This window comes from Cricetulus griseus, chromosome 3 (assembly GCF_003668045.3).
Source record: "Cricetulus griseus strain 17A/GY chromosome 3, alternate assembly CriGri-PICRH-1.0, whole genome shotgun sequence".
Lineage (NCBI taxonomy): Eukaryota > Metazoa > Chordata > Mammalia > Rodentia > Cricetidae > Cricetulus > Cricetulus griseus.
In genome coordinates, this window is record NC_048596.1 from 244,338,470 (window position 1) to 244,350,439 (window position 11,970).

An 11,970-nucleotide genomic window follows, 5' to 3' on the forward strand; every position below is an offset into this window, starting at 1 on the left:
GCTTGGGCATTTACATTTTGTTCTTGGCTAGGCAAGTTGGCAATATTCACAGATCTAGTTGTCTGTTAGAATCCACAACTTTGTCATTGTATTCTGGCTGAGTTACTCTACCAACCCATGTCTCCCAACCTACAGAAAGTGCACACCAGGACACCAGACACAAATGGCATCCTTCCAAATTTCTCTAGGTAAATCAAAAAAATCTAAGCAATAAAGTTCTTCCTGTTTTACCCTCCCCACCACTGAGATAGAAGAGGTCAATTGTTGGTGACCTTCCTAGGAGTACAGCCTGTCCCATTGCTGTCCCATGGGCTAGAAGACCCTGTGGATGTGGGTGGAATGGGGATTCCTGTCCCAGACATTGGGAGGAGTTAAGTCCCACAGCCCAGGGGAGGAAGGATGCTGGTTGGTATTGCTTCTTCTGCCAACTTTTTTTGTTTGTTTTTTTGAGACAGGGTTTCTCTGTGTAGCTTTTGGAACCTGTCCTGGAACTTACTCTCTAGACCAGGCTGGCCTTGAACTCACAGAGATGCCCCTGCCTCTGCCTCCAGAGTGTTGGGACTAAAGGCATGCACACCCTCCACACACACTTTTAAATTTCCTTTGTAAACATACACAATAAAGGGGTTGCTGGATCATATCATTTTTGAGGCTTTTCTACTTGCCCATAGTGTTTTCTATTACATCTGTAGTAATTTACAGTCCCCATAACAATGTGTAAGGCTTCCTTTTCTCCACACCCTCACCCAAAACTTGTTTTCTCTTGTACTTATAGTAACAGTGGCCATCCCAACAGGTGTGCATTCTGCCTCCTGTTGGGCCTAAAAAGGCTTGTATTCGAGGCCCAGTGTAACCTGAGCCTGACTTGAGTTTGGCAACCTGTCTCTGGCCTGTAACCTCCACAGGTTACTCAGGGGGTAACTCAGCAAGGCCTGATGTAAAACTGCCCCCTGTCTAGCTACCTACCAGCTTGGTGGAATATTATTGGCCCTTTCTCCTCCTGTCACCTTACTCCATCCTAAGATTCCCATCCCCTACCTCAGCCCTGTTACTGCCTGTTGAAATAAAGCAAGATCCTGCTTTGACAAGTCTCCAATTCAGAGGGGAGGGTCTGAATCGTCAGTCACCTTCCGGCTCAGCCCCAGGAAGAGACTGGCTGGACCGCCCTTCCCCAGCTCTACCTGCTGGAGGACCTGGCAGACTCCTCTGGTTTGTTTTGCTTTCTCTGGTGATTAATGATAGAGAGAATGGTATCATCTGCCAGTTGGCCACTCTTATGCTTCCTTTAGAAAGTGTTTAGTCGGGTTTCTGTCTATGATTGCAAATTATTTTTTTGAGAATAACAAGGAGAAAATTAAGAAATTTTGAGAGTAACAACTTCGTGCTTCCAATGGAGACAACCAGTGTACAGCTCAGGCTGATGGTTAACGCCTTCTTCTGCCTCAGCCTCCTGAGTACTGGAATTACAGATGTGCATCACCACACCCAGCTTTGCTTGGTTTACTAGTTTGCTATTGAATATGAGTTCCTGATGTTTTTATATTAGCCCCTTATCTGACCAGTGACTAGTATATGTTTTCTCCCAGCCCCTGGGCAGCCTTTTCATTTTGTTGTTTCCTTTGCCAAGCAGACATTTTTCGGTTGATGTGGTTTCATTTAATTTTTAGCTTTGCAAATCTGGGAGAGTGACAACCTCTTGGGAGCAGGTCGGCAAAGGAGGGGGTCTATGCTTGAAATTTTTATTTCTTTTTTTTTTTCCTTTAAGCTTTTGGTGATATCCGTAATATCACTGTTAAGAGAATGCTCCTTTAACACCCTCCAGGGTGAGTTCTCTCCAGAATCTCTGAGAATTAAAGGGAGAGGCTAGACCAAAGCTAAACCCATCTAGGTATCAAACTGAAAGGAACTTTGCAGAAAATATTCTGGCTCATCTAGCAGAGGAGGAGAAAAACCCAAGTATGTGGATTCTGCAGGAAGGGCATGATTCTCTTTTTGGGGAGCGTAGTGTCTCTTTGAACAAAGCACACACCATGTGTAAGAGCGGCACACATGCTAAATAGCTAAATGGAAGTGTGGTGGTTATATCTGGTGAGGAATTGTGGTTAGGGGCTGTGAGCAGAACTAAGGCTAGCCCTAAGTGATTCTGACTACAAGTTGCTTGCTCCAGTCTCCTTGAGAGCTGTGAGAAAGTTTTGATTAATGAGAAATAACACAGTATCTAGTTTAGATGCAGGCCGCTGATGCAGCGAGAGGTACAGTGAGGTAGAAAATGAAACTTCAGACTGCTAGCCAGACACGTGAGGAGATGAGACTGCTGGTTCCTTGGCTCAAGGACAGGATCAGGAGGTGGTCAACTGATTATACTGTGCTTTGTTCTGCCTTCTGCCTTTAGTCTGTATATAAGCAGGTTCTGAAATAAACTCATAGCTGTTTGGTGTCCTGAGAGAAATCGACAGTCCTCCCGACTCTGTCTGGTTGTCTTTGTCTTCTTTATCTTTACCCCCCTGTTTCAGGTAACCCAGCTGACTCATTGGAGCAGGCTCCAACACCCTCCTTCCTTTCCAGACTTGCTTATTAGAGGCTGCCATTCCGGACTTGCTCCTTCCTACTATTGGTAGCCACTGCTCAGAGAGTGAGCTCTGGTACAGCCTTATTAAAGTTAGCTTTGGGACTTGCCCCCAAACCAGGGATGATGAGCCTGAACTCAAGACACTTCAGGCAGGAAGCAAGAAGTACTAGAGACAGACATTTGATTGTGGGAGAGGGAGTGAGTGAGTGAAGGTACTAAAAGGAATACCAAAAGAGACAGAGAGAAGTACTGTGCAGCCATTTCCTCCAGATAAAAACACATAGAAGACAGAAACAGACTATATTAGGTCCCTTTTCTGCTGCTGCAACCAAATAACTAATAAGAAACATTTCAGAAAGGGGGGTTTTGCCGGGTGATGGTGGTGCATGTCTTTAATCCCAGCACTCAGGAGGCAGAGGCAAGTAAATCTCTGTGAGTTCGAGGCCATCCTGGTCTCCAGAGCGAGTGCCAGGATAGGCTCCAAAGCTATACAGAGAAACCCTGTCTCGAAAAACCAAAAAAAAAAAAAAAAAAAAAAAAAAGAAAGAAAGAAAGAAAGAAAGGATGGTTTTGCTTTGGCTCACAGTAGGGGATACAGTCCATCATATTGGCAAAAATATGGTGGCAGGGACATGAGACAATGGGTCACATTATTCCCACAGTCAGAAAGCAGAGACGTATGAATACTGGTGCCCAGTTTCCCTTTTTACACAGTTGGGACCTCAGGGATGTCACCATCACTTCAGGTTGAGTCCTTTCAGTATAACTTTGCTGGATATGTCCTCAAAGACAGTCCAGAATTGTTTCCATGGTGATTCTAAATTTAGTTAAGTGGACAATAATTAACCACTGCAGACTAAGACCTTGGAGAGACAGGGTTAAGAAGTAGAGTCCTGTGCAGTAGGTGCCCAGTTCAGAAGCAAGAGGGCAGAATTTAGAAAGCTCCAGCATGGAAAGCCATATTTCCCTGACATTTACCACACAGAATATGGATGCCTGCAAGGACAATAATCACTGGCCTACATTTACACTGATCTGTGACAAACCACAACTTCTAGTTGGCAATGACAATGACTGAAGAACAGGCACACAGAACAGACACTGAATTCCAAGTCTTTGGACTTTCTCCTTCCAAACCAACTGATTTCTTTTGAACAGTAGGGAAAAATGCCAGGATGCAGTTGCCATGACAGGACTGGGTTAAGATCCCACATCAATCCAGGTTCTTCTTTAGATCTTTAAGCCAGACCTGTAACTGCTGGAAGATTCTCTGTAAAGAGGTGCAGAACATTCTGGAAGTTAGAACTCAGCACTGGTAAAAGAAGGGTCATACAAACAAGGATGTAAATGAGAATATAAAATACTCAGAGCCTTTTCTCTTACCTGGCGCCCCAGCCGGAGGCTGGGGGAGTCTGAAGGCCTCATAGGTGCCATATCAAAGCAGTGGGAGGCACTAGGAATTAGAATGGCTGGCTCAGAGGGTCCCAAGTCCTGTGTTACACTTAACACATGCCAGGGATCAGTGTCTCCTGGAAACAAAGGAGAGGATGGTATTGAGCTGGGGCTACAATGATGTTGCAGAGCCAGGTTTTGGTGGCACACTCACCATTAACATACAGTACTTGGGTGGCTCCAGGGGTCTGGCCACCATAATAGGAGTTTGTCTGGGCCACAGCCTGGGCAACAGATGCAGCTGAGAGACCAAAAACTTGTTCACACAGATCTAGATGGGAGGGCAGTGCTGGGAGCTGGGAAAAAGGACACTGAGGACCCTCACAAGTGACATCTGTGGAGACAGAGTACCTTTAAGTATGAAGAATACATATAGCCAGCCTCCTACTCTCCTTCAATAATAATTTATAAAACACTCCCAGTAGTAACCTCCATGAGCTCACAGTTCTGCCAGACAGGCTCACATATCCCAGATCATGAATCCCCAAGTGGGGCTGTGATGGAAAAGAACAGGAGGTGGGGTTCCTAGAGAGAGCTCAATGGATTCAGGGAGGGTATCCTGCAAGAATAAGGACTTGGGAAATTTGGATTGTTGAGCCAAACAATAAGAAGAAATGGCCAATGGGGAAAAGAGAAAGAAAGTGCAGAGGTTTAGAGGGAAAGGAGAATCTGGAATGACTGGCTCTCAAATTGGATCATGTCTCCCCTACTTAAAATCCATAGCTCACACTCTTTTGGGTAAATCTCACTTCCTTGGCCTCACACGAATTCTCTCCTTCCTATACCAATTGCTGACCACCTACAGTGCACTCAGACATATGTTAGGCAATATTGAGCAGAAAGTGGCCACCAAAGTAATTCCATGCTGTGTTGTTATATAGCACTTAGGAAGAAGGGTTGATATATATATCAATCAGGTTAGAATGTGCTAAAGAGCACAGAATAATAGAAGTAGGACACAGGTGGGTTTTTTTTTGTTTGTTTGTTTGGTTGGTTTTGTTGTGTTTTGATTTGGTTTTTTGAGACAGGGTTTCTTTCTCTGTATTGCTGTGGAGCCTGTCCTGGCACTCACTCTGTAGACCGGGAGGGACACAGGTTTTTGTCTGGAGAAATGATGGAAGATATTGGGAAAGGGTATCTTGTGGTGAGACTGGAAGATCAGCAAACCACACAAAAGGGGGACTAGATTATCCTAGTACACTGAACACAAGATGTCAAATTTCTAAGCTGGTGTATTGGGCAGCCTAAAATACACAAAGCTGTGTAACAGCAACAGAAGAAAAGTATTGCTGTTAATGTCAGTTTATGGATGTGTAAACTGGCTAATCACAGTGAGGCACTTGCCCAAGTTTGTCGAAGAGCACATAGACAGGAAATAGAATTTGAACAGTTTACATCATGCCACTACCCTCACTTGTCTTCAAAGTGCAGAAAAAATTTAGAACTCAACTCTGAGCTGGGTATGGTGGTATATGCCTGTCATGTTAGCACTCAGAGGCTGAAGCAGGAGGAATACTGTGAGTTTAAGGTAAACCTGTGCTACATAGTAAGACTCTGTCCCACAAAAGAAAACAAAAGGTTTGGGCTGGAGAGATAGCTCAGAGGTTAAGAGCACTGGCTGCTCTTCCAGAATCCTGAGTTCAATTCCCAGTAACCACATGGTGGGTCAACCATCTATAATGAGATCAGGTGCTCTCTTCTGGTGTGCAGACAGAACACTGTATATATAATAAATAAAATCTTTAAAAAAAAAAAAGAAAAGAAAACAAAGGCTTAATTCTAGGGTAGGATGACCAGATTTGACAAATGATACAGGATTCCTATATTCAGAAACACAAAACCCCCACTTCTTTTGTACATGTAGTGTTTGAGTTTTTATCTGCAATGTTTGTTTGTTTGCTTTCTGCAGTCCAGATTTAACTGGTCATCCTGTATTCTGTCTGGCAACTCCAACCTAGGGTCACTGAAGTACAATCTCATATATGGGAGGATTTCTCTGACTATGGTATAGAAGTCATACTGTCCAAGTGAAGTTCAAGTCTAGACACCAGAAGAGGCCAGGGATCCTGGCAGCAGTGTGGGGGCCTCTGGAAGGACCACAGAGTATGCAGTAGAGAAGGGGAAGATAGGTTGTAAAGTGGGCAAGACTCAGTGCTTGACAGGACATCTGGACAGTGGGCAGGAGGCATCGAGGCAACTAACGTTTCTAGCCCAGTGACTAACCAAGGCTAGAGACTTTCTGGATACAAAACAGGAAACATAAGGAAGGAGGGAGGGAGGTAGAAGGGACACCCAGGTTGAGGCCTGAAGTGTGAGTGTTAGAAGGCATGTCACACCAGGTGACTGTTTATTTTCTCCAGCCAGACACCTCTGGGGTTACACAGGGCCTAAGAGTCTGGGTTAGTTATGACCATGAGTTCAGACCATCTGTAAGATGCTCTGGTTTGGGAGTTAGGCAGTCACTCACAGTAGCCGAACTCAGTGCACGTCTGGTACAACCACTGCCGGTCCCCCACGCCAGACACTTGAGGTTCGGTGCTTCTCAGCTGTGCCACTGTCTCTGCCCGGGAAAAGCTTAAACACCTCTGGCCCATGGTGCGCAAGACTATCTAGGGGACAACACATATGTGCATACATACATAGACACATTTCCCTCGCCTAGCAAGCTAGGGCACCATAGTAGGGCTACAGGTCAAGGGAAGGGTGAGTTCCTGAGTTTTCCTGGGTGTCGGAAGTCAGTGGGAGGGAGGTCTCTAACTATATGTCCAAGGTGTTATCATCTGTGTGCGAGACCCTGGGCAAGAGTTCATCGTTGTACCTGTTTGCTCTTCTGTAAGTGGGGTATTAATAGTGTCTGTCGCCTGAGAAACTTACAGGTTTTGTAAGATATTCTTAAAGAACTTGGTCCAGAATTGGAGCAGGGAAAGTGATGGAGGAACTGTAACTGTAAGACGGAGAGTGAGGGGTACCCCTAGAACTCTTATCTCAGAGCCCCTCTCCTTCAATCTTAAATACTATTGTGCACTTGCTGTTTGTAAGACACTGATGCGGCTAAGAACAAATAAGATAAAAGAGATAATAATCATGGTCTCTAACATTTAGACACAGTATCTAAATCTAAAGTAAAATTGCTTAATAAGCCAATTTTACTATCAGCCGGGTGAAGCAAACCTTATTTTACTGAGGAGGAATCTAGGGATAAGAGGGTTTCTGTTGCCTGAGCTCAGCCGAGGTGGATGCGCGGCCTTGGTCGGCTAACTCCTGGCTTGCGCCCGAGTCCGTGTAGCTTACCTGCACCGCGCGGCGAAGCCCGAGGTAGGGCGTGGAGTGAGTGCGGTTGCCGGAGTCCCCCAGGAGGAGCCCACAGAGCTGGCGCACGCTTAGCGGCGCTCCCGCCTGCCCGTCGTACTGCACGGTGCCTCCCACCAGCGCCTGCAACGCTCCCAGCAACTCTCCCTGGTCTTCAGTAAGATCCAGGGACCCGCAGGCGCTCAGTTCCTCCCTCAGCACAGCCTGAGCTGCGGGGCCTGCGCGCAGAAGCCGCTCCACCTCCGCGAAGGCTGCGGAGGCCGCCGCGAGACACTTCAGAAACCGAGACGCGACGTTCGCGGGGGTCCTGCGTTTTCCCTTCCTTGGAACCGCATCCTCTTGGGGCGGTTTCCACCCCAGGCCCATGTCCTCTCTAAATTTTCCCTGCTAGTCTTTCGCATCTTTAAGTTTCTACTTTCTACTTTCACTCAGGTAGACTAGCTAGAGGCCCCACCCTCAGATAACTCCTTCCCTCACCTGCCATGCCCCTCCTCCGTCCCGCCCTTTACTGGTTCCTCTCCTGCCCTCCAGTCTGCCCTTCCCTCTGCTCTGTACTTCCTTCCCCCTGCTCCACCCACAGGGCGCCTCCTCTCTGGATGCTTCCTCCTGTCTTCAGTTCCAGCACTTCCCAAACCTGCCCGAATCCCGTGGCTAAGGCCTTCTGCAACCTGGCTGCCCCTAGGCTGCTCCCCTTTCTGGCCAGGCTTTCCGGAGCTCTTCCCGCTCCCTCTCCTTCCTCCACACTTCAGGTCCCCCGCCTACCTCCTGAGATCCTCCTATCGCAACTTGACTCAAGCTTCTGGCCACCACCTGCGGCGGGCATGAAGGACGTAAGGGAAGTGCGGGCTCTGGCCTTGCCTGGCGTCCCCCCACCGCTGACGTCTTACGTCTTACCTCGTTGTAGGCGTAGAAGTCCAGCACTGCGCTCAGCGGTGCGGAGGAGGCGACGGCGGCGAAGACTAGGTGGGGAAACTACGAAAGGAGGGGGGTCACCCTGGGCTGAGGAGGGGTGCCCGTGCCCGGAATCCCTCTCCAGCCCCAGTGGCACGCATGGGTAGGAAGCGGTGGGTGAGTGCGCCCTAATATCCTTGGTTCGGACACCGGGAGGACCTCTCCACCCACGCCCACTCATGGAATTCCAGGGACCTTCAACCGGGTCCAGGTCGCTAGAGAGCCAGCGTAGGAGCCTCCGAAGCAGATCCAGGGGCTGGAGGAGGACACGTTGAGGAGGCGGGAAAGCGCCTGGCGGGCGGAGGCCACGTCAGCCAACCTGCAAAAGAGGGCAAGTTGGACCTTTCACTCCTGGGGCCACTGTGTAGACCCGGCCCTTGACCTAAACTGGGCTCCAAGCTTTTCTCTCTGCCTAAGTCAAGGGAGAAGGTCCACCTACCTTCTTTCAATACCCATTTTAGGTGAGAACGGAAAAGTTTCCTAGCACGTTAGATTAAAAACTTAACAAAAATAAAAAGAAGCCGGGATAGTCAGAAGATGAGGAGCAGTGGATGGGCTAAGGAACTGGGGGCTGGGAGAAACCTCACTCTCCTCAGCTTTTCTGAGGTGGTTCTCAGCCAATGCCATGTGGCTGTCTATTCGAAGCTAATTGAGCTTATAGAGAAGGTTGAGAAGGAGACACACGGAGTGATGTAGACAAGACAAGGACAGTCATGGAGACCGATAGACGAAGAGAGGTACAAAGTCAGAAAGAAGACATAAGCCTGGTTGAGAGCATTAAAACCGCTGAGATGTTAGGAGGAGAAATGGTGGGGATTAGTCACAGAAGTGAGGCGCACAGAAGGAGAGACTTACGTATGTCTGAGAAAAGGCTGCTCTTTGAAGAGAGAAAAGTTCCAAAGCTTGAGACAATGTATCTGTCAGTGCCTAGCAAGAATTGGAGTGTAGCTAAGCTACTGAGAGTGTCAGAAGTTAACTGGGGAACCCTGTAGCTTCTATAAAGACTTCTGAGAAGCAGGGGAGATGTAAGGAAAGACCTTAAGAGTCATGATCCCATGAATGCTCAGACAGGATTCCGTTTTCTACATTAAAGTCAACGGCAGAAACAGGATGTGGTTATAATGTTGCTAAGAGATTCTGGTGGTCTGGAATAGTAGTCCACAGTGAGAGCTTAGCGTTCTTTGGACAGAAAGACAAGAATGGAAGGCAAGAGAAAGATGGAAATAGAGAGACAGGTTTAGAGATGACAGGTGAAAGAGTAAGAGACTATGAAACACAGGGAAGAAGAGGGGAAGCTGGACACTCAAGATGATAGCGGACAGTAGCAGAGACTCACAGCCGTAGAAACACTAACAGCATTCTAGTCCTGTAATTTCAAACACTTTCCTTATCCTCACTCACGCATGGCGGCTGGACAAGTAGCGAAGCTGGGCCATATCCAGGCCCCCAGAAGGCATACTCAGACCGTAGAATCTGTGTTCCAGGCTTATCACCAGGGCCCCCCAGGCAGGGGCCAGTGCCACAGGATGCCCTATGAAGAGCACATAGTAGAGAGGCAGAGGTAAGCTGTGAGCTATGGGGCTTCTGAGGTCTTACAATATTGTCACCTGCAGTTCCCCTTCCTAGTCTCCGGCTCCCCAAACCTTGCTTCTTACCTGCCATCACTGAGCCAGGCCCAAGGCTGCCCTCACCCCCTATGTGCAGAAAAACCGGTGCATCTTGGCCAGCTCTGTGTCGATCATTCACCCAGTACCGCTAAGAGTGGGGATGAGAGAGAAGAAATGACACAGCATCCTGACTCCTTTTCCTTCACTCCAGCTTTTCCCTAAGAGTCTCTTCTTCCACTTAGTGGTGTCTTAGCTGGGCTTGTCTAGGTTGCATAACTATTAAAGGAGATATTTTGGGGATGCAGAGGTGGGAGCTCTGGTTACTGTCCAGCTTGCTGTGGTTTTGCAGTGTGCTCAATAAGCTATTTTTCCTTAAAAAAAAAGCAGATGTTTTTATTTGTGTTTTTATTCTCTCTTTCTTTGGTTTTTCGAGACAGGGTTTCTCTGTGTGGCTTTGGAGGCTGTTCTGGAACTAGCTCTTGTAAACCAGGCTGGTCTCAAACTCACTGAGATCTGCCTGCCTCTGCCTCCCGAGTGTTGGGACTAAAGGTTTGTGCCACCACTGCCCGGTGTGTTTTATTCTTAAATCCTCAGGACAGAGGGATCTGGTTGGTGCATGGTAGGCACCTGCTATTCTGCAAAGCAGTGTTAATCTCTAAGTAGATTTAGGAATAGTGGGGTAACCTTTGGAGATTATGTACAGGAGAGGCAATAGAAAAGTAAAATTTGTTTATTCCTTCTTGTGATTTTTGAACATCTGTTGTCACTACTGGTTTCAAGGGTAGTTTGAACTTCTACATGTTAAAATCTCCTGCCCCCTGCCCCCCAGTCAGTCTTATGTCATCTACACTGGCTTTAAACCCATTATGGAGCCCAGGCTAACCTTGAACTCCTGATCCTCCAAGTTCTGGGACTGCAGGTGTGTAGGGCAAGGTAAAAAGAAGGGGATAGGGAGTCAGGGGACACAGACTAGGAATAGAGCAAGTTGACTGACAGATAGTACAGTGAACCATGGCCTCCTCTACTAGCCTTACCTGCAGGAAGGTTCGTCTATCAGATGTGTTAAAGGGATCCAGTGGCTGCTCTAACCACCCTTGTTTGGGTACAGCCACAAGACCCTGGCTTAAACCAAAACCCGGATTCATGCTAGAGCTCTCCTGAAACTTCTGAATGTGTTCTCTCAGGCGCCTAAGAAGCAAGGCTGTGAAACAGGAAGGCATGGGAGTTAGGTTGTGCTCTGTAGGTCTCCCTACTTGACCCTCAACCCCCTCTTACCTGGATCTGACAGCCCCCAGAGGGAAACCAGAAGCAAGAAACCCAACCATGGAGCCTTGACTGCCATTCTATCCAGCACTCTGTGCAAGGAAAGGCTCAGGTACTCTCTATTTTTCTGTCACTGAAAACCTATAATATATCCTCATGGCTGGGCTTTGCCTTCATGGGAAGCTCATGTTTCTTGCGGGACGCCTCTCCTGGCAGGTTAGGCGTCCTTAGTATCCACTAAAGCATAGCCAGACGCTAGAGTTTGTAGAGGCTGGCTGCTGACAAAGCGATAGTCCTTGTACCTGGCTCTTTCCCTCTAGCCCCTCCATCTCCTCTTATTGTGCTTCATTTTCCTCCTGGCCACAGTCAGCCTTTTCTCTGTTGATTCCCCACCCCCCCATTCCTGCTTTACTGTCTTCCAGTTTTTTCTTCCTTTTTACCTCAGCACCTCTTCTTGCACCCTCATTTTCCCCTTAGTCTTCCCTCGCTGCCTCTCAGCACATCTTTGGTTGTCCCAACAATCAGTCTCCCCTCTGTTCTTTGGTCCCAGATTTTTACATTATCTGCTTTCCAGGCTTCCCATATCACCTCCACCACCCTCTCTGACTTACACAATCCAACCATTCTTTCCTTAAAACTCCTTACAGTGTATGAACACAGCAGGCCTATGCTGCCTCATAATTCTTACCCTTGTGTGTCCTCTCTGTGAGTTTATGTTTCTTCATAAATCCATGGGGATTGCTCCTTAATTTTTAATCTTTAGTGTTCAGAAAGAGCAATTTCTTACAAAGGCAAAATGAGCTGGGATGTGGTAGAATG

At 47.6% G+C, this 11,970-nt stretch overlaps 1 protein-coding gene across 1 annotated transcript; it reads right to left on the reverse strand.

Annotated features, from left to right (window-relative positions):
* Nucleotides 1-3,782: 3,782 nt before the first annotated feature.
* Nucleotides 3,783-11,230, reverse strand: Prss16 (serine protease 16). Its single transcript, XM_027409479.2, has 12 exons — nucleotides 11,164-11,230; nucleotides 10,923-11,089; nucleotides 9,937-10,036; nucleotides 9,683-9,812; nucleotides 8,477-8,600; nucleotides 8,225-8,302; nucleotides 8,093-8,140; nucleotides 7,313-7,603; nucleotides 6,489-6,630; nucleotides 4,176-4,355; nucleotides 3,953-4,098; nucleotides 3,783-3,839 (listed from the first exon to the last, which is right to left on the reverse strand). The coding sequence occupies exons 1-12, from the start codon at nucleotides 11,228-11,230 to the stop codon at nucleotides 3,783-3,785; spliced, it is 1,530 nt and encodes a 509-aa protein (XP_027265280.1).
* Nucleotides 11,231-11,970: the final 740 nt, after the last annotated feature.

What these genes read in the sequence shown, in the direction of transcription:
- Prss16 (XM_027409479.2), bottom strand. Translation starts at nt 11,230, where the DNA reads ATGGCAGTCAAGGCTCCATGGTTGGGTTTCTTGCTTCTGGTTTCCCTC. An exon ending in GCCTGGCTCAGTGATGGCAG is followed by an intron (nt 9,813 to 9,936) that starts GTAAGAAGCAAG and finishes TGCTCTTCATAG; the next exon opens with GGCATCCTGTGGCACTGGCC. An exon ending in GTGCACTGAGTTCGGCTACT is followed by an intron (nt 4,356 to 6,488) that starts GTGAGTGACTGC and finishes CTGTCTCCACAG; the next exon opens with ATGTCACTTGTGAGGGTCCT.